This window comes from Equus asinus, chromosome 27, assembly GCF_041296235.1.
Source record: "Equus asinus isolate D_3611 breed Donkey chromosome 27, EquAss-T2T_v2, whole genome shotgun sequence".
Lineage (NCBI taxonomy): Eukaryota > Metazoa > Chordata > Mammalia > Perissodactyla > Equidae > Equus > Equus asinus.
In genome coordinates, this window is record NC_091816.1 from 31,045,993 (window position 1) to 31,069,057 (window position 23,065).

Genomic DNA, 23,065 nt, shown 5'->3' on the forward strand with positions numbered 1-23,065 from the left:
CTTTTTGATAGACTTGATATTTACAATAATCACAATTCTTATAAATTCTGATCTGCAAAGCAGTCGTGTTTTGAAATGTATCATTATAACAGCAGAGTAGTTTTCATTTTAGCCTTTCAATTTTTTAAAGATTTGCAGATTTTTGTGATTAAAAACTTGAAGTTAATTGAAACTGAGGTACTCATTCCTTAGGGTTCTGCCCCAAGACACCTTCTTTTCTGACTCCACACCCCTCCTCAGGTTTCCTCATCTTTCTCTTTGCTCTTCATGGTGGCTACTCCCAAATCTTTATTTCCGGCTCAGACTTCTCTCATGGTTTCCATACCACCCACTCAACCTTGTGACTTAGCTTTTCTTCAGAAGGTCAAAATCAATCTGTGTGACACTGGAGTTATGACCTAGTCCCCTGATGCCCATCCACCCTCACAAATAATAAGCAAGTAAGTAAATCTTCTTCTTTTTCCGGTATTCTCTGTCTTAGTAAATGGCACCATTCATCTAGTGGCTCAGTTCAAGTTATTCTTCCTTGGACTGAAAGCCCAGTCAATAATTCCTGTTAAGTCTATCTTCCAAACATCTCTAGAATCCATGTAATGTCTTCCTTCTACTGATCCACTCTGATCTCAGCCACAGTCGTCATCACCTGGACAAGCCTGATAACCGGTCTCATATCTCCGTTCTTACTTCCCTCCAATCCATTTGCCACATTATGGCAGTAGTTTTTTCTTTTCTAAATGATAAATCAGATACTGCTCGAAATTCTTGAGTAACATTGCCTTATTGAGACTGAGCCAGCATTCAGCTAGTCTGTTGATAAGCTAGTCTTTTCTAATTGGATTGCTCTAGCATCTGTTCTGGTTGGTTGACACAAATGTTCTAAGTCGTTAAATATTTTGAGCGTTACTCTTCTTTAGGTTAAATCCTTTAGCATAGTTTACTGAGCTATCCATCATCTCGCTGCTACCTAAATCTGCAGCCTCAATGCTCTTTCCCTCAACTGCTATTTTCCACAAGTACCCAAATTCTTTTACTCCTTAAACTATGTCAATATCTCTTACCTCCAAGTCATTACAATACTGTACCCTGGGTTTGAAACATCTCCTTATACTCCATCCCCCTTTTCCCCACTTGTCTAGCTAATTTTTAGCCAACCTTAGGCCTAGACATAAATGTCACTTCCATGACAGCCTGTTATATGCTCTGATAGTACCCTTTATTGCCCATATTTTAGCATCATTACCTTACCTGTCTGTCAGATTGTTTTATTACCTAGGCTCTTAATTCCATGAAAGCAAAGATTGTGTTTGGTTATTCCCCTGGGGTGTAGCATAGTAGTTGTCACTAAACAGAATGAATACTTAAATAAAAGGAGCAGATTTGGGGTCAAAGGTAGAGTTTTGAATATGGAGACACCAGAAGAAGATTGGACATATAAATTCTAGAATTCTACAGTGGTAGTTGGATCTTTAGCTATAGATTTGGGAGGAAACATCACATCAATAAATGTTGTTTGAAGCCCTGGTGTGGTGGTTACTACTTAGAGGATTCATATATCAGGAGAGAAGAGGGAAAGCCAGTATTCAATCATTGATAGCCCCATCCATTTCTCCCTTTGATTTTGTGATATCATACCCTTCTCCCACCCAAACAATCCACTCAGAATTTTTTAATAGTAAAAGGGATAATTTTAAGTTAAATCCAATTAAGCAAGTATGTGGTGCTTCACCCTCTGCTGTGCGATGGGTATACAGTAATGTATGGACGCTACACTGATGGAGCTTACAATTTAGCGGGAAAAGCAGCATTTATCCGGTAATGAAAAGTCGTCCAAGTGTTGTGAAAGAGAAGTGCCAAGGTTTGTGGAAATGCATACTAAGGAGGTTTACAGACCGAGAGAGAGCAAGGCATGAAATTCCTGAAGGCAATGTTTTCATTTGTGTTTAACACATTTTACTATTACTGTGGCTTGTAAAAGCTTGTCCTGAAGTAATACCTTTTCCTGAGTTTATTTATTTTATTATATTTTCCATGTAGTATAAATGGGAGCATGTGATAATTTCTTTCAAAGATAAAAGGAAATTTCTTACTACTGTATTTTCTGAGGGAAAAAAAGAGTTTTTGTTTAGTTAAAGGAGTTCCAGATGCATCTTTTAGCAACAAAAGTAACCAATTAGAATCATATAAATTGTAAGGACAATGTACCTTGGGTAATGTAAAACCCAAGGTTTTATAGAAACTTCATAGACATTTTTTTATGGGGCTCCATGAAAGGGCAGGTTATCAGAATGTGTGAGGACGCCAGCCGTTAGCTGAAAAGTAAAACCATATGCACTGAGCATTCCAACATGAACACATTCAGAGCAACGGGTTCAAAGTCCTCCCCAACTGCTATCTGAGTGACTGTGAGAAGTTAAGTAGACTGGACGTCTTTTTGACCTCTTCCATAAACATATGCTTTAAGTATATCTTCTGAGGAGTTGTGTATTTAAGAGATATAACCAAAAAGTAGAAAGTGAATTTTGCAGAATGTAAATTATTTGATGACACAAATAGAAACAGAGGAAAGTCATCTGCTTTTGAGCCAAACATTTGGATTAAAAAGTTACTTAAATGTTAGTATTTACCTTACAGAGTTTCACTGAAAATAGAAATGAGAAAAGAAGAACTGCTAAATCCATGGGACTTGCCTGGAAATCTTGGTCTTAGCGCTGAAGAAACTCTAGCCTCTCAGCTGTGTTCGTTAGTGCCGACTGACGAGGCCAGCCCGGTCTGGAGCAAGTCCGCCTCTGGCTCATTCTGATATACATGAACAGCATTATTTAAAATCCTATGTTGCCATCTTCAAAAGAAACAGCTATTTTTTTATTATTTTATAAAGAAATAATGTAAGCATGTAAGCAAAAGCATTCCAGATTATGTTTGAGTTAAACTAAGGGTTTCATAAAATTTTCTTTTACAGCAAAATTTATTAAAACTTAAGTAAAATGTGCTACTGTGGAGTGAAGCTTAGAGGTGTTATTTTGCACTGGAGACAGAGATGGTTCTTCCATTAATTAAACAGAACACTGTAGTCTGGAAGATTAATTTATTACATTCATGTGTATTCAACAAGTAGAATGTGGTTTGTTTTGAATCTTTAGCTAATTAATATTTGGCAAGCACAGTTCTTGGAAATCAGGTTTTATCCAGATGTGGAAAAACTCTACACGAATAACTGGGTTATCAGAAGTTTCTTTAAGAATAACATTTGCCTTAAGAAAAAAGTTAATGCATCTACTAAAATATCACATTTTTCCAACTCAAGGTACTGATATGCACAAATTTTATTCGGTATTTCTAAAACTCCTGAATTAGGGTTTTTATTTTCATTGTAGCACAGTATATACATTTTATGTATAACAATATGTTAAAATTAACTCAATATTACATGTAAATCTGTTAAAATCTGCCATCTCATGTTCTTCCCAGACCCAATTTAACTTCCATATGCCCTTGGTAGTTGGCCGTGTGGTTGATATACTCAGTTGAAATGTTAACAATGAACCCTCAATTTTCACCTTTTCCTATTCTTAAGGATTATTTCTTTAAACGTAGTACAGGTTTTCTATCTGATTTTATAGTTATTAATCATGCTCTCCTGAGGCAACAGATTGTTTCTATAGTTAATTAATGGACTCAAGGTGGGAATATTTAAATTAAATATGGTAGTAAGCTAATATGCTCTGAAGAGAAGCTGGTTATATTTCTGGGTATAAAGATGTTGTAAAAGAAGTCATTTTTTTGTGTCATATTTTTATTCACACAAACATTTCTTTAGAATTTAGTACTGAACTATAGTGTAGGATCTTCTCAGTAGGGAAATTCTACACCTTTTTCTTGAATAGCCTGCAAGATAAGTAGAAGTAGGAATTGTTGCTTTACAACTGTTGCTATGCTGGTGTAAACAACCTATTGTTTCAAGATGTGGCTTGACTTTAAGTCCATTCTTGTTGGTGAGAAGTGACTATTAAATATTCTTATTACAGAATTCCAGCAGATAACAACTGGGAACCTCTCAGTTGGAAATGCTTGCCATTTCCTCTTGTTTATTACAGTTTTACAGAATACACAACAGATTTTTTGTTCAATTTCCAGCCTTGTTTAAATGCTCTCATTATATAAGTCCTTTTGATCTTTTCTAAAACCAGCAACTCTTCTAATAGGCATATATTACTAGCATAGTGTAGCATCAGGCTGCATAAGAATTTTATTACTACTTAGATCCTAAATATCATCTATTGTTCAACAGCAGTGGCCTGTCTAGTATAAAACTATTCTAGGAAAATCATCATGTTCAAAATATCAAATTATAATTGTCATCATCATCAATTAGTATTTACTAAGTACACACGTGTACATGGAGATGTTAGCTAATGCTGAACATAAAAGTTTGCATTCTGAGCTTAAATCTAGAATAGAAAGTCCTATTGTGCACACATTCAAGCACCAAAACAGTCTGACAGTGGTATAAGGATTCTTACTTTATTAAAATATAAAGACTCTGTTTATTGTTTCAAATAGTGATATGTTTGCATAGACTGTGGCTCTTTTGAGAGAAAATATATAGTCATTGTGTTGGTTCAGATCTTTCTACAGTGGCAAGCACAGATTTCAGAATAGTTAAACTGCAGGTTCTTGCTCACTAGTAACATTTGTGGTAAACTATTTGATATTTAACAAATTCTAACATAATATCATAAAGTTTTTTCTAATTCCTTCTTATGGTTGGTTTTGCTTAACTACGAGTTATAGGGCCAAGAGTCATTGATCGATGACTGTTATCTTGAGGGTCTAGCGAGGTGATTAGGGCTTGGATGTTATGAGTTCTCAATAAGCAGTTATTGAAATCTAAACAAAGATAGATTTTAAACAAGCAAAAATTTTGAAATCCCTCTAACAAAGGTTCAACTCAATTTTGAAGAATCCAAACAACATTATTACTATGAAATCACCACCATTATTATCCCTATTTTATAGATAGTGAAATGGAGGCTAAAGAAAGATAATTTTTGCAAGTTGCAGACATAGTAAATTGCAGATGCAGAACTGTAATTAGTGTCCATCTGTTTTCAAGACTAAGCTCTTGGTTGTTCTTATATCTCTCTAAGCTGTAAGAACTTCCCTTCTAGAGAAGGAAAGTGGCCAGTTGTTTGAAAAATATATTTTTTTATTTTGAGAGGGGGACATGTGAATTTATAATGTGATTCTAATCATTAATATTTTTTCAGTTCAAAAAAGTTTTCTGAGCACATGCTAACTGATTAGGGAAAAAGGCCTACGGATATTTTAAGTAACATAGGGATTAAATATAGCTATACAAAATTCACAAATTGGTCTGTAAAGAAGAAAATGGAATTTACCGTATTTATTAAAAAGATCTTAGAAACCTTATTTAATCACTTTAAGTGAAAAAAAATTCTGTAGATTTGCACACTTAAGACTAGTACAAAAAGAAACTGGAAAATGAAAGAGGCCTCTTTGGTGTCTGATATGAGCGAGCGTGAGTACGATGATGTCTTAATGTACACACACACACGACCCCTCTCGGTAGATGTTCTTAATTTTTCTGAAGTTGACAGGTAAATAAAAGTCAATTATCACGAATCTTCCTACTTTGAATATTGGTCAAAGGCATCTTTCTCTGGACCCTTAAAAGTTTCTGTCCTGACACAATCAATTAGTGAATTAAGAAAACATCCTGAAAAACTCAGGTCCAAATTTGGAGATGGAAGATGTGTTTCAGGAGAGGAAAGGGCTTTTTTTACTTTAATTATTTTAGCCTATTTATTCTTTTTGATCAAATGAACTGAATTCAGCCGGCCAATTGCCTACTTAGACTCAAACTAGAGAAATGAAACATCAATAAGTAAAACTTAACTTCCCTTTACCTAACTAGTTAACTGGAGGTCGATTTTTCTCTCAAGCTGTACTGTAATTTTAAGGCTTATGAGTCTTCTTCTTCAGGAAAAAAACAATTCTGTAAACAGTGAATTATTTTTAGTGCCTGTCTTCCTGTTCCTTTATCCTTTAGTTAGTGTCTTTACCAACACAAGCCTCTTCCACCCTTTAGGAGTGTAAAGCCAGACTTATTTTTCCAGGAACTTTTCCTAATGTGCATTTAACTGTTCTCCATCTTGCTAGAACATTCTTCAAAGCCCCAGTTCCTGAAGACACACTTGGCACTTATGGGCTGGTCCTGACTGTGGACATTGTCCACCCAGGAATGACTGCAGTTTATCCTCGATCACTGACACTGCTCACTGTGATCTCTTTCCCTTTGGAAAACACGCCAGGGTGGAGTGTGGAATGGCAGCAGTCACTGAGAGTAGGAGTGATGCTACTGAGGCCTGGGGGTGGGAAAGCATCATCAACTCTTCTACAATAGCTGTTATCTCAAACAGTGCCTTATCCTTCTCTGTCAGGCTCTGTTCTGCCTTGTGTCACTTGAGACAGTGCCAAATCCTACAATGATTACATGTATTCTGTAAGCAAAAATGTTCCCTGTGGCCTGAGCCCTCTGAGCCCTTTCCCTCCAGTCATGTTGGGCCTCTCTTCTTGTCTCTCCATTCCCACCACTGTTCCTGTCCTACAGCCCCCGCCCTGCCACAATCCTTACAGCCACTTCTGGTACCCAGTGTCTTCCTTCAATCCTTATCGTGCTGGGTTTCCCTGAGACATTTCACCCTGTGACCACACACGCCGCCTTTTTGAAGCTCTCCTCTCTTTCTTTGGCTTCCCTTGGCTTAACAGTACCCCCTCCTGATTCTCCATCTTCATGTCACACTTTTTCATGTTATTTGCCTTTTTTCACCCCTTAATTGTTGCTGTTCCCCAGTTTTCTATTATTAGGCATTTTCTCTTTTCATTCAGAGTGGTCTCACCAAGTAATCTCATCACTGCCCAAGACTTGTTACAGCTTTAATGTGGATGACTTTTAAATGGCTCTCTTAAACTCTAGGCGCATATATCTAACTGCCTATTACATAAATTCTTAGGCTTTTGTGAACTGACCTGTCCATCTTCCTACCATTTCCACTGTCAGAGAGTTTAAGTAAGTAATTATAAATTATACAAATATAAAAATTAAATTAGCAATTTATTTTCTTATTTATTGACATATTGGCTTATTTTCTAAACCACTTTAGATTTCTTCTATAATGCTATTTCTTAATGTAGGGTCCAGAGATGTCATAAGAAATAAGAAAAACTGTAGCATATGTAGACATGCAAAATTCTCTCTCTCCCAATAGTTACACATAGTGCAAAGGATTTCTGCCAGTGTGACATTTCACCTAATGAAAGGTTGTTCCAAACCACGTAAACCAATGTCTTTGTAGAGAAGAAACTGGTCAAAATCATAGTACTGGGATACGTGGAGGTCATGTGTTGAGTTAATGTATGTAGAAGAGACAGTGTTATGGAGAATGTCTAGAATCTGGAATATATGCAAATATTAATAAACACTTAAATCTATGAAACAATCAATATACGCAGCACATTCCTATACATTAGCTTGCATAATTTTTATAACAGTCCCATGAAGTAATGGGTCAAATGTTATCCTCAGTTTACTCATTTTTGAAAGAAATGTACAGCTTAGAGAAATTAAATGACTTTTCCAAGTTCACGCAACTTATAAGTAGGGTTGCTAAAAAAGGTGCCCTGTGTGGGTGTGATCCTGTGCCCGTTCCTCCTAAGGCACTTAGGCTAAGAAAGTAGCTGAATTTTTAAAGGAATATAGAATGAATATATTTCACATGAGGAAAATGTGCAATTTATTTCAGTAAATCTCCCTGTGCTTATGGACGAAATTGGCAACTAATTCTATTCCCTATTTTTAATGATCTTCAACTGTTGGCATGAAATTACAGCAAGGGGTCAGGTCACAGGACTCTGGAGCATGTCATCTTTCTTAGACTGCTCCAATTACCATAAAGGCAGCGACTAACGCGTGGGTCAACTGTAGTTAAATTACTGCAAACTGATCGTATCAGCAGCTAGTGGCCAGGATTTCACTTTCACCATTGTTACTGATACTAATATAGATTTTTAAGAACTTAAGAGTTTAAATCCACTTAGTTTTACTCAATCATTAATTTATTTGTATATTCAACTGAAAACATTGTTTTTTCAGAAGGAAGAGAAGTTCTCCATAAATAAGGCATTCAAATTGAGACTTTAGTTAAACTAAATTTTGAGACTCTAATCCACAATCATGTAAAATCTCCTACCTTATTTTAAACTTATTATTTTCATAATGCTCTTATCAATATAGCAGAAACAAAGCCTTGTCTATTAAATAATGAATACGTTTTTTCTCTTTTAAACAATCAACTCATAAAAGATCTCAGACAAACGTAAAACTACTTTGACATAGAAATTAATTTGGAATGAAAATCAGTTTTACATCTATGTATTTCGTGACCTATGTATTTTATGTAAGCTGTGTGTTCAGTTTACATAAAATAGGATTCAACCGAACGTTTCTAGTTTGTGTGGCCAATAGCTTTGCTCTTACGTCACAAAGATATTTTTATCTGTGCCACTTTTTCAAACCCTGGAATAACCTAGAACTCAGAAACATCTCTTTTTCCTTGAACGCATTGGTCTGCCATATCTCTGCTCTGTAACGATTAGTTGGTTATCAAAATTCTAATATACTTTATAGTAGTGACACGCAATAAGCATATGGACTATTTATTACTCTGATTAAGGATACCTGATTAGAACCAAACAGTTTTTATGTTGTAATCGTAAAATTCTTAAGCATCCTGCATGTATTGTGCAGCACTAACTGATTATAAAGAGTTAATGTCGCTCTTTTTGGGCTCCAACATTTACCATAAAAATGCGTTATAGCATCTATGTAATTGTTTCTTCTTTTTGTCCCTTCTTTGTAGTTGTTTGAAATTACAGTGCCTCTCTCTCAAGGCCCCAAACCAGTAACAGTCAGTTTTGCCAATCACACTTCCTGCCGATGCATGTCTAAACTGGACGTTTACAGACAAGTTCATTCAATTATTAGACGCTCCCTGCCAGCCGCCCAGCCACAGTGAGTATGAATTAAATCTGTTTTGTTCTGCATCCTCTACCAATAGAAAATTATTTTCAAGTAAACACAGTTTATTAAAAGGATTTTTGTGAAATTTGCTATCATTTACTTTGCGTCAAATATAAAAGAAGACAAATTTAATAATGCACCATGAAAATAAAATTAAACTAAACAGGGAAGCCCGTTTTATAGACAGAGTTGTTCAGAATTAAGTTTTTCTATGGAATAACATCCCATCAGTATTCATACTATCTACATTCATACATAGTACAATATTCATACATACTAATTTTGCCTAATTGATGAAACATTCCTGAAATCAGTTGTTCCAACTCACAAATGATGTTAAAGCTAAAAACATTTAAGCCTTGATAAGATTTTTGGTCCAAAACAAAAAGTAAATATAGACAAATTATTTTACATCTATTAGCATTCAGTTGCCTTTTCTCAATCTCAATTATTTTTTCTCTATATTTCTATTCATATTTTTTATTTCAGCAAGGATTGAATATTGAGATATTGATTAATTACTTGAAAGAATTTTCTCTTACTATAACTTCAAATTAACATTCAAAGTAACATTTGTTATTCAAATTTCCTTCCCATCCTGTGTTTTAGTTTGGTAAATGGCGGCATTTGCTTCATTTGATCCTATAGAAGGACCTGGATAGAGCAACAAGATGGACTCTGTGAATAGTTTATAATGAATCATTATGCATTGTCATCTGAGGTCTAGGAACTTTCTGCTGTCTGTCTCAAAATGAGGATGCAGCTCTTTGTGCTTTAGGATATCCTGTGCATATGAAGAAAACTTTCATCACGTCAACATTTCTAACAAAAGTATAGATAAATCAATGGATGAACATATATGTTACAAATTTTTTTTGGAAACCTTGCCTTTTAGGGGACCTGACAATAACTATGATATGCTGGGTGGCAGTTTTCCCCATTGAACCTCTTTGTGCTGCTTTGCTTATGTGGCAGATGGAAGGCCTCATCTTTCTAGGGACGCTTTAGGGAAAATGCAAGGATAGCCTAATTTGAGTGACGGAGATCTGTCCTCCTTGACAAGAGAAAGAAAAGATCTTACAGGCATCTGTGAATAAATTCCTGCTGATACAGGCAGAGACAATACACCTGACATCGTAGATGCGAGTTCTCATCACATCTCTCAGCCTCCCTGCACAACTCATCCATTCTAAGCCCTTCAGTCATTATCTCTGTGCTGGTGGTTTCCAAAATTACAGTTTAGGATCTGACCATATTATTGACTTAGGATGTTTTATCTAATTCTATCTTTTATTTCTGTGCTTATAATTATATTAGATATTTTGGGTACAAAATCAAAGACTTACTACATCCCTTTATTTACCCCTGCATTATTCATAGCCATGTTCTCTCATATTCTTTGAGGCCTTGAAATCACAGTTGTCATCAGTTGCTTCCTTTCCTTATATCATACCCAAACACTTGATTATTTTGGGGTGAGAATGGAGATGTCTGCTCCAACCTGAACTTCTGTTTCATTTCCATCACGGCCATCCTCATCCACTTCATTCTGCATGGATTTCTGATTTAATGCAGAGGTGTCAATACTAGTTTTCTTGTATCAAATCTTTCTCCTCCTTCTATATGATGTCACAAGCAAGCTTTAAAAGGCATCATTTCGTTCATCTGATCAGAAACTGTCAGTGACTTCCAATTGTTCAAAGAACTGAGCACACATTTCTCCCCTCCCTATTTTGATTTGCGTCCCATTATTCACCAAGTCTGTGTTTCACCACGTTTGATTCCCTGAACACCAAGCTCATTTCCTGCTCTGTATCTTGTTTCTATTCTGGCTCTGGCTTAAAATAAATTCTTTCTTTTTTCTGCCTTTCCAAAGCCCTATCCACTTCTCAGAGTTCAGCTAAAGGTCTTTCTCCTGCATTCATCTTGTCCACGTACCCTGGCCACCTTTGCTTCTTGAATACCCATGGCAATGACTGTATTTCCCTGGTCCTTGCATGGATTTATAGGGCCCTGTAAATGTGGCCTGTGAAACTGGACTGTGAGTATTTCTGGCAGGTTTCTATCCTCCATAATATCCATCTATGACCTTAGGAATCATTGAGCTGTTACTATGCTTTCAGCCTTTGCAAATATTGTCTCATTTAACCCTCACAAAAATCATCTGTGGTGCTGGTACTAGTGTTAGCTTTATTTTACAGATGAAGCAGAATCAAGGGCATGTTTTACTCATGTTTTCATCATTATTTATTCATATAACTAGTATACTATGCATTGTTTGAGGTCAAGAAGACAAAGTTCAGGTCTGCCACCAATCTGCTTTGTAAGATTCGGTATTTCCTGTCTCAGAACCTCAGTTTCCTTATATATAAACGTAAAGATGTAAAGAGGATGGAAGGAAATACTGAATGCTTATGTGGTGTTTACCAGTGTCTGTCATCTAAGAAATAGTCATTAAAGGGCAGATGTATCATTATCATCAAGATTCATGTCTGATTCATCTCCTTGTCTCCATGTTTTTCAGTGTTTTTTACCACTATCTAAAATAAGAAATGTGGGGAGCCGGCCTGGTGGCAGAGTGGTTAAATTCGCACGTTCTGCTTCTCGGCAGCCCGGGGTTCGCTGGTTCCCATCCCGGGTGCGGACTTGGCACTGCTTGGCAAAAGCCATGCTGTGGTAGGCGTCCCACATATAAAGTAGAGGAAGATGGGCACGGATGTTAGCTCAGGGCCAGTCTTCCTCAGCAGAAAAGAGGAGGGTTGGCAGTAGTCATCTCAGGGATAATCTCCCTCAAAAAATAAAATAAATAAAATAAAAATAAATAAATAAATAAAAATGAAATAAGAAATGTCTCTTATGTTCCAAACCAGTACACATAAGTATGTGTGTGTGTGATATCCATATACATGTATATACTATATATATAGTATATATATATAGCTAGATAACTATTTATCTTTACATGTAGTTATATAATCATTTATAACTATAAAAGTAAAACAAACTATTATTTTAAAATATGTTCCTTTATTGTAGTACTACTTAAGCTTTTTTCATTATCGGCCCCCTAAAGATCCTTTCATAGATGTTTTTTCCTGGTGGCCTCCCCCATGAAATTTTAATACCACAGATCTATTTATGTACCATATGTATACCTGGGCCTTATATATTACTTTTATATTCAATGTAGGATTAAAAATGACAAAATAAAATTTTTATAGTTAAAAGTTAAATAAAAAATGCAAGCACTATTAACATGAAACATAACTTTATAACTGTTTCCTGAGAAACATCTAAAGGAATTTATTTACTTATGTAATGGGTAATATATCGAATTACATATGGAAAGTAGCAATTGATGTAAATATATAGCAATGCAAATATAATAATTTTTTACGTGTTCAAGATAATCATTTTTGCAGCAAAAGTAAAATAATTTTAAAATAAAATTTCTTAAAATTTTTGAGAGAATAACTTTGTTGAACTTTTGCTTCAACTGAGAAAACAATGTTTCACCTATAGAGCTCCTAGATATTCTTTTTGTGTCAACATTTTATTTATTTATTTATTTATTTATTTATTTATTTATTTCGGCAGGGAAGATTGGGCCTGAGCTAACATTAGCCACCAAGCCTCCTCTTTTTGCTGAGGAAGAGTGGTCCTGAGCTAACATCCATACCCACCTTCCTCTACTTTATATGTGGGATGCCTGCCACAGCATGGCTTGATGAGTGGTGTTTAGGTCCACGCCCAGGATCCAAACCAGCGAACCCCGGGCTGCCAAAGCGGAGCGTGTGAACGTGACCTCCATGCCACTGGCTGGCTCCTGGTGTCAACATTTTTCGTTCTCAGCATTTGACATACGAATGGTTTGAATAACTTTTGTAGAATTAAATAATAAAATAAATATAAACTCTTTCTAGTTACTTCTCAAAGCTCAGGTCCCACACAAAAGCACCAGGCATCCAGCATAAGCAATAAGGAGGCCCCAGCGGCAGCCCGCAGCGTCTCAGACGTACCTCTTGCTGTGGGACGGAGGTGGAGCAGTTGGTCAAGAGAAAGTCTTCCAGTCACAGCCATTCATTCACTGTAATTTTCTAGCATTTATCTTGCATGCACTTGGGATATTTTCCAAGGCCAGTGCCACTCATGTGATAGCCGATAAAACCCAATAGAAATTAATAACTAAGGAATAAGCTTCTGTTGGGTTTTGGAGAGCCAAAAACTATTGTAAGATCTAAGATTCCTCCCCAGCACTCGGTTTTCCCCCCTTACAGATGATATTGTTCTCATTATGAATGCGTACCTCGTTCCGTGTGATGCTCTCAGATACCTTTGTTTCTATTGTTTCTCTTTTTTAAATGTTAATCTCAATCTCTTGTGAATTGTGACCCACAATTTAGTTTTAAAAACTACCAGCATGATAACGTATATATGATAAATAATAGCTATGCTACAAAACCATTGCCTTTGTTAAAAGTTGAGGAGCAGCCACCACAATGGCCAAAATTAAAAAGACTGACAAAAACCAAGTGTTAGAGGGGATGCGGTGCAGGTGGGAACTCTCATGGATCACTGATGGGAATGTAAAATGGTGCAATCACTTGGCAAAACATTTTGGCAGATTCTGTGAACTTAAATATACACATACAGTGTGATCTATAACTTCCCCTCCTAGGTATTTACCCAAGAGAAATAAAAACATATTTTCTCAGAGTAACTTGTACACAAATGTTCATATAAGCTTTACTAGCCAATAACTGGAAACAACTCAAATTTCCATCCAAAGTGAATGGATAAACAAATTGTAATAGATCCATACAGTAGAACACTACTGGGCAATGTAGAAAGAATGAAGTCTTGATGCACACAACATGAATGGATCTCAAAAGCGTTTAGCTTAGTGAAAGGAGCTAGACTAAAAATAATACATGTTATACAATTCGATTTACATGAAACCCTAGAAAAACAATTCCATAGTTGCCTGAAGATGGCGGTGGTGGGGATTGACTAAGGAGCAGAGGGAACCCTTTGGGGTGCTGAAAATGATCTATATTTTGATTGTGGTGATAGTTACATGGGTGCATAAATTTGTAAAAAGACAATGAATTTAAAATAAAAGCATTTATTTTACACAAATTATTCCTCAATTTGATTTTTGAAAAGCCAAGAGAAAAAGACCCTTTTTATTAACTATAATTTTGAAATTAGGTTTAAAATGGTAGATTTCTTAAAATCTTTGTGGTAACACTTTAAGTCAAATCTTTAAGATTGTTTTGATTCCTCAGTGGGGAGGGCTTCCCAGCCCTCCTTTATATAGAGTTTGAAATTTCGTTGAGATGCTCCAGTTGTCCCAGTGCTGCTCCGTCCCTGTGCTCTCACCCACCATCCTGAGGAGGAAGACCGGAATGCCTGTTTCAATATGATGCATGGCATTCAAATATGATGCATGGCATCATATTTACATTATTATGAAGCTAAATAAGTAGCAGGCCATTTGTTTTACATTATTTATGGAGAACAATTCAGTCATTAAAGGAATCATTCATAAAATGAGTCATTCATAAAATAATTGATGAATCTCTAAAATGGACAAAGAATGTTTCTAGAAACCGTGAGAGAGGACAGAGATGACCTTGGCTGCCTCTGACCTCAGAGTTCTCAGGGTCAAGGAGGAATAACACGTATTGTGTTTATGTTATTACCTCATTTTACTGACTATCACTATGCAGCCAGCGTCTGCCACACATTGTCTGATGCTCATGCTCGTCCGGCCAGGTGGCTGCATCGATGATTGACATCACAGCACGGGCTTTGTGAGTGTGCACACGGCAGGCAGCTTCCTGGTTTGAAAATTTATCCTCTGCTAACCAGCTCTTTGAGTTTTCCTAAGTTCTGTAAACTTTTTGTGACTAATTTTACTCATCTAAAACACAAAATACAAGTTAAAATATTATATATAACATAATACATTGCAACATTTATAACCTAATCCTCACAATCTATTCAATAAAATTATATTATATATTAACCTAATATTGTATAATAGCATAATGGAGTAATAATAAAGATGATAACAACACCTAACTCATAGGGATATACTGATGCTTAGAATCAGTAATCCATATTAAATATTAGCACAATGCCTGACTTGCGGTAAGTGTTCAATAAATGTTGGCTGCTATCTTTACTAACATTTTACAAATGAGAAAATTGAGTCTTAGAAATGTTAATTAGCATGTACAAAGCTAATAGTCCAAAAAAAGTGCCAGAAATAGATAAAAATGCAAATATTTTTTCTCTTAATCCTATGCTTGCCCCCAATAGCATATAACATTTCTAGTATTTACAGGAAAACTTTCAAGTCTCAGTATCAGCAGCACCAAAATATATCATTAATTCCAGAGCTAGGAGAGGTTATCTCTAGCAGGAGTGGTTAGCAGTCAATATTCTTGTTGATGTTCTCACAGATTATTCTCTCTCTTTCCAATTATTTCTCTTATATTTCCCTTCAACTTGAACCCCATGGATTTCCATGGCCCCCTCAGTGAAGGCTCTCTTTTTAGGAGGGAACCATTTGTGATTAAGACGTGATACCATCGATTCTTCTACTTGATCCAAGTAGTGTTTATTCCCTCATGAGATGTTTATGTTGAGCCTTCTAGGAAGGCTGTACTAGGAACTGTGGAATATTAAAAAAATGGATAGTGTAATTCCTTAACTAAATCAACTCATGTAGCAGAGTACAAATAAACACAGATATGTCTACTGGAATAAGTATGTAAAGTGCTCTGCTTCAGTTAGTCGTTCAGCAAACAGTTATTGTGCACCTACTAGGTACTACTATTATGGAGGGCTGGAGAGAGAGAGAGATAAATAAGGTCGCTACTTTGAAGAAATCCCTGAGTAAGTCAGACATGGAAACAGGACTGAAATCAGTGTGGTGAGAAAGTTTGCTGGACGCATGACTGCGGTCAAGTGTGAGATGGAAACGAGCTCCATGAGTCTGGAGAGGTAAACAGAATTGCATCCGCCATGCCAAGGATGGATTTCTTCTTCAGGTCTCTCAGGAACCCCTAAAAGATACAAGTAGGGTGTGATATTTACATTTTTTATTACAGAAAGAACAGCCTGGTGGCAATGTAGTAGGTGGATGAGGGGAGCAAAACAGGAAATGGAAAAACTAGAAAGGAAGCTTTTGAACTAATCCAATAGAGAAATAAGAAGGTGGGTCTCAGGCAGTGGAATCAAGATGGAAAGAACAGAGGTAGGAAAACATTGGAAGTACGAGAAAGCATATGACTTGGGAACTGCGTGTGTAGGATAACAGAGGGAGACATTGAGGGTGAAACTACATGGATGACATACAAAAAGTCAGGGACTACCTTTCACAGGAAGAAAGGCTTTGAAAAGGAGAATTTAGTTTTGACATGTGTAGTTTGAGTATTTGCGATCTCTGGAAAAATCTAAATGAAACGTTCAGTAGGCAGTTGGATTTGGAGCTGAGAGGACACTAGGATGGGCCTGCTTCTTTGGTAGCTACCAGTAACTTGTGGTTAGAGCAATTGGAAGAGGTGAACCCAACCAAGGAAAATATAGGAAGTAAGAAAAGAGCAGCAGATGAAAGCAGGGAGGCATATCAATATTTAAGAAACTGTTGGAGAAACAATAGTCTGTGCAGGAGACAGAAAGAGCAGTCAGAAAAATTAGGGATAAAAACTGGAAGAGAAAGATATTACAAATTCCAAAAGATACTGCAAAAGACAAGAGTTCAAGGAAGGAGGAAGTGGTGAGATGATCAAATATTAGAAGAAGCTCAAGAATGACTAGGACTGACTCCATCAGCTGAGGGACATGTCATGGAGATAACATGTTAATTTATTAATAACCTGTCATGCACTAGGCACAGAGAGGAAGAGTATGTGTTGAGAAAAAAGGAAAGAAAACAATAATAACAGAAATTCCCGATTACACATGAGAAAACGAATCAGAGGGATTAGGTAACTTTCCCCAACATTACACAACTGAAAAAGTGGCAAAGCAGAGATTCAAACTAAATTTGGAGCCAATCCGTTCCTCTAGGGGTGCAGTCATTACTGCGTTTTCAACTTCTTTCAAACATATAGTCAAGGACAAAAAAGCAAAAACAAAAATGACATATCCCTCCACCCCAATTCAAAATTTAACGACTATTTTGTCAAATTCACTTAAGATACAACCCAAAGCTCCAGTTACCATTCTTCATCCTCCACACCCAGAGGTAGCCACCACTCTGAAATTGTATTATTCTCATTCATGCTTTTCTATTTTTATGGCATATGGATGTATTAACATACCACAAGAGATTATATAGTACAGCTTTGAGTGTTTAAAATTCCTATGTTAAAATGTTGACATTACTTTTTTCTCTCGAGTATGTTTTAGAGATGTAATCGTATTGATGTCTACAGGCCTATTCATTAAATAGCTGTATAGTATTCCACTGTGTGTATAATTAAGTAAATGAATAAATACTTTATGCTCAGTCTACGACAATAGACTATAGGGAAGAGAGTCAAATCAGGGAGATATGTCACATTTGAGAGACAAGTGCTTTGAAGTTAATTTTACCCCGTGGTCAATTTATTGGTTAGTTAATTGGTTATCATTAACAATGTCCCTAAATGTTTCCTAAGGGAAATAGCTTATTCAGGGGACAATGACTAGACCAGAATAATTTGATTGGGTTTTCACCTGTGAAAGCAATAGGAGATTGAATTTAGAAGGCAGTGCTAGGGCTGTGCTCTGAGGCTTTGAGCACCAGCTTAGGGAGTTTCACTGTTCTGTGGAGGGCTTGGGGTAGCGGAGGGAGTTTTTTGGGTAGAGGAATGACAAGACAATGTTCAGCATAGCCAAGGTATCTTGAATTTTTTTAATGGATCATGAAAATAAAGGATATGTATTGTTTCAGCCTGATAAAGAGGCTATATCAGTCTTTTGGGGAGAGTCATGTTGTGATCAGAAAGAGAAAAAGAAGAGGTAAAAAAAAAAGATGAGAAAATGGATAAATCTAGCCTGAAGGCTAATTTGTGTTTTTATTTGTTTACTGTCTTTTGTTTCCTTCACTTTTTATTTCTTTTATTGTAAAATGTCAACACTGTTTACTAAAACACTAAATAAAACATATTTGCTTCTAAGAAGTTAGTTATTTAGGCTTATTAAGGAAAATTTCATTCATGTGAGAACATCTGTTCTCCAAGGAACAGAGTAGATCTTTCTGCAACCTTCGATTTGGACCTTGAGTGCGCAGTGTCTGTGGACTGGTAATCTATAACAGATCCTCAGTCTGAACGCTTAGAAGCTTGAATATCCATGAGGTTTTCTTTTTCCCATTTTAATTTTTCATTCTTTCCCTTTTAATTTCAAGATTATACCTTGTTGCTTTACCAAAAATAGAGGTAAAAAGAATAGCATAATAAATTTAATAAACTATGTTGGAACAGAAATGCAGAGATAATATATCTGCCAATTAAATTGGGACGTAGTCTTGCACTGGTTGATCAGAATCTTTCTCTCCAGTAATTTAAGACATGTATCTTTATTCTGCCCTGAAAATATCCTCTTTGCAAGTTCAAAACCCTTATGTTCATATGCAGTTATTTGTGAGATCTTAATTCATCCATCTCTTTGTCCTCTCTTTTACAAAGCTCATTATCTAAATATTATCTCACACCTTCAAGTGAGCAATTATTGATATGAGCGGATTTACTCATGGAACCTCAGGTAAGAGATTCCAGACCCTGAAGCATATTTTTTTCTAAAAGGAGGCTAATTATGCTATGTAGTGTGCCTGCCTTTGGAGTGTGGTTTCCGCCTTCTAAAAGGAAATCATTGAAAGCACAGCATTCCTATGGCTTGCTGATTGACTGATAGAAATTACAGCAAAATGTATATGGCCGAGAAGATTCCATCAGTACATCCTCTGCACTGAGGTTTTGTCTGTAATGTTACCCAGAAGTGGGGGCTATTAGATCAAAGATTTTGTGAAGCTTAATGTCAAGTTCAACCAAAACACATTGATGATTATTTTTAATAAATGTCCATACTATTAGACCAAACCTCCCAGTCATTCTCTAAAAATTTTTAATAGACTTTTTTTTTAGCCGTTTTAGGTTTAGAGAAGAACTGAAGCAGAAAGTACAGAGTTCTCATGTACCCCCTCACTCTCCTCTCCTAGATTCCCCTTTATTAGCACCTTACATTAGTGTGATACATTTGTTACAGTTGATGAGCCAATATTGATACATTATTAACTACAATCCATAGTTCACATTGGGATCTTTAGTTATACATTGTGTGGATTTTGACAAATATATAATGACATGTATCCACATGTATTACAGTATCATATAGAATGTTTCATGGCCCCCAAAACCCCCTGGGCTGCACCTGTTCAGGCCTGCCTCATTCCCCTGAACCCCCAGCATCAACCCATCATTTTGAGGTCATATCAACATTCTAATGCCCTCAACACATGTTCTTTTGTTGTCATTGTTTTGTTTTTGTTTTTCTGTTAGTGAAGTGTGGCTGTAATGAGGTAATGAGACCAGTGGCTGTTGTTGAAGGACATTTTGACTGAATTCCTGGTTACTTACCTTTATTGATTATCTGTTCTAATTCTGTTAGTTCAAATTAAATAGAGAAATAAAAACTGACAAGTTGATCAATAGCGGAACAACTAGATGTTCGTTGTTTCAACCTGCCACACTTCTCTCAACCTTGTATATACAAGCAAATCCAAAGAAAACAAAAGGGGGAACACACAAGCTTTTAGACTTATCCTGCTCTCCTCCTGTGCTGCTATGCCCAGTTCTGGAGGTCATCCAACTCAAAAGCAAGCAGTCTTGTCCTCAGCCAGCCAATTGGTGACCACACAATGTGATTCATGTTTTATATCCAAGTCTCATAGGGTGGCTGAGATTTTGTATATGGCAGGTTACTGCTTTAAAACAATCATTTATATTCACACAAAAAGTGAAAGATTAGATTTATAAGCCCACTTTTTAGTTTTGATGCAACTATTTTATTAGCCTTTCAATTATTAAGTCTGGAAAAATTGTTAAAACCATGGGATTTTCATTAATCAGTCCTAATTACCATCTATTCCTTTAATGTCCTAACAAACTCTAACTCCATCCGCTGTTCTTCCAGTCAGTAGATTAATGGAAAATAAGCAAAGAGTAGCATAAACAGACATAAGCACAAATTAGTGTGAAATCAATAAAAATCAATACAAGGGAAGGTAAATATATGCATTTTTTAAGATCTATTTCTGTTAAACATGTTCCTTTTTATTTTAGGCAATTTATATAGAGTCTTAAAATGAATATAATTCTGATTTCTATCCATAGTACTGAAGAAGTTACTTAATAACCTTGAATATAAAGGCCATTTTTACATAACCATTTTCCATTTAATATGAATCATTCTAACAAAAATATGAGTAAATCAACATCTGTGTAGATATTCAAGTATGTTCAAGGCCCATGCATGATGAACTCAAGATGAACACAACAATTCAAAGACTTTTGGAATAAAACTCTTGAAACATTTTACCCAGGGTTCTGTGGCTCTGATAATCAAAGAATATAGTTGTCCTTCTAGCTGCTGTTCTGACAGCAATCTTGAGCATAAAGGATCTGGATTGATGTTCTCCCATAATATAATTTACAGGTTTGAGTGATGTTAATCATAGTAGGTAAAGTTCAGATGATATAAACAGTTGGCATTTAAGAAATCAAAACCCTATTTTGGCATTCATCCAAGTCATTAATGTGGTCAGAGTTCCCCTTATTTGTTTTCTTCATGGAATACAGACCATCTTATTGGATGTCCCATTGAAAGATATGAAGATGCTCAGAAGGAGCATATGAGAGCTCCTAGTGCATGCTTTCAGACTAGAGTTACTGAATTGTGTTCCACATGTAACAAGACTTAGCATAGCATAGCTATTTGAGGACCACGACTGTGGACTATAGATGCCACGTGGTCAGCAGAATTTTAATTGTTGGATTGTTGTAAAGATACCTTATTAAAAGAGCTGCCAACGCGAGTAATTAATAGCACAGCTCATCTCCATAGAAATTATTTACTTTTTTAAAAAATCATCGAATTCTACAAGTTGAATTTGTATTCAATTAATGTTAACATTCATTTTGAATCATCTATGAAATATTTTTAAGAGATATTGAGTGAGGTGGATCATTAGTAATTTAATATAACTCAAGATGCAGTTAATTTTTTTAATTAAAAATACAAGATTATAGTTCTTTGAAAAAGAATAACATTTCAATTCACTTCTAACAAATGCCAAATGAAAGGTGGTCGTGCATCTTTGTTCTGTAAAGGGGAATTTGCGGAGTGGGGGAGTTTCCAAGTGTGAAAAACTCTAGTGCCAAAAAGTAGAAAAGATGAAAGAGTCCAAAAAGTAGTATGCATATAATAGCCTACTACAATGTTCAAAGTATAAGAACTGGTAGTCATCACCCAATATGTAGAGTTTAATCTGACAACGTATTTGAAGCATATTAATCCTTTAAAATGTCAAAGGAGAGATAAATGACAAAATAAGATTGATTTTAATAGTTAAATTCATTGTTCTCTAACACGTATACCCTTAAATTTTTGTCCTCTGGATTTAGCTGGCAAAAAGCAATAGCTACCAAACCAGTCCAGCAAAGTTTTGAAATAATTAATTAAGTAATTTTTAGAAAAGCATCTTTATCCCTCATACAAATTGCAAGCAGTGTTGTGGTTGTGCTTGTATGTGTATGAGTGGGAAAGAAAAAGTAGGAAATTTAATTTACTTACATAGGATTCTCAATATAGATCTACTTTACAAATAATTGCACAATCTTCTGCTTTGCAGACAAGATGTATCTTTGAATCAATCTATTTTATAAATATAGTACACAAAATAACTAATTTGTAAAATTTTTTAATGTGTTTACACATGTTAAATTCAGAACTTGAAGAGAAATTTCACTAGGATAAAAATGTTTTGGCGATTAAAATATGTAGGAGATAAATACATTGTGCTAAATCTTCTATCCCCTGCAAAAACATTTCCTTTCATTCTAACATAATATTTTGTGTCTCCCATTTTTTCACATGAGAAGTTTTAAAGGCTCAGACCTTGCTATCCACTTTGAGAGCAAGGAGCTACATGTGGTGATTATGAAAATGCATTCTATCCAAATACATGTTTCTTTAATTAAATAGTATCTAGGAGGATTTCAGATTTCAACATTGAAGCGTGTGTTAATATTGATGACTAGTATTTTCTTATTTTTGGCAAAGCTTCTGAAGTCATATTTTTCTAGAAGTTTAACTAAAGCTTTAAAAATATTAGAAATTAAAATATTTAGTTCTCTTTGAGAAACCATGATTAGTTGATAATATGAAATTTACAGTGGCACAAACATTGCAAGTATAACATGCTTGCAAGTGTTATTCTGAAAGTCCCATTTTTATTCATAATGAACACATGAAAGCTATTGAGTTCGTGTGGCCAGATTATATGAAATCATTATTTAATTCTATAAAACTAGATATCTTGTTGTTTTGTATGACATTTCCAGAAATATGTTCTCACATTTATTCATACATTTTTTTCTACACGCAGTCTCTACTTTTGAATTTATATTTTTGAAGATGTTGAAATATTGGAGAGAAGACTTTACAATGTTTCCTCACTAGATGATAGGAAATTGTTTTCTTTTCATATCTAGTTAGTATGAATAATTTTGTATATATATTTAAACTTAAGCGCAGACACATTGATGCATATTCCTGGAGTTGAAAATTTCATCGTTCACCAATCTCACTTAGGCCAGTGGTGGAGATTATTCTTGACATGTCTTTTTACCATTTAAATAGCTTAGATATGTGTTTTGTCAACTTTTCTGGCTATCACTAAATGCAAAT

The 23,065-nt window shown here is 35.5% G+C and overlaps 1 protein-coding gene across 2 annotated transcripts in view; it reads left to right on the plus strand.

Moving 5' to 3' along the window:
* Nucleotides 1-23,065, plus strand: part of VEGFC (vascular endothelial growth factor C) — a 115,397-nt gene that overhangs the window by 84,763 nt on the left and 7,569 nt on the right. For both annotated transcript variants that reach the window (XM_014860656.3, XM_070499828.1), the window contains exon 4: nt 8,940-9,091. In XM_014860656.3, the coding sequence (XP_014716142.1) occupies nt 8,940-9,091 (152 nt within the window). The remainder of the gene's footprint in view (nt 1-8,939; nt 9,092-23,065) is intronic.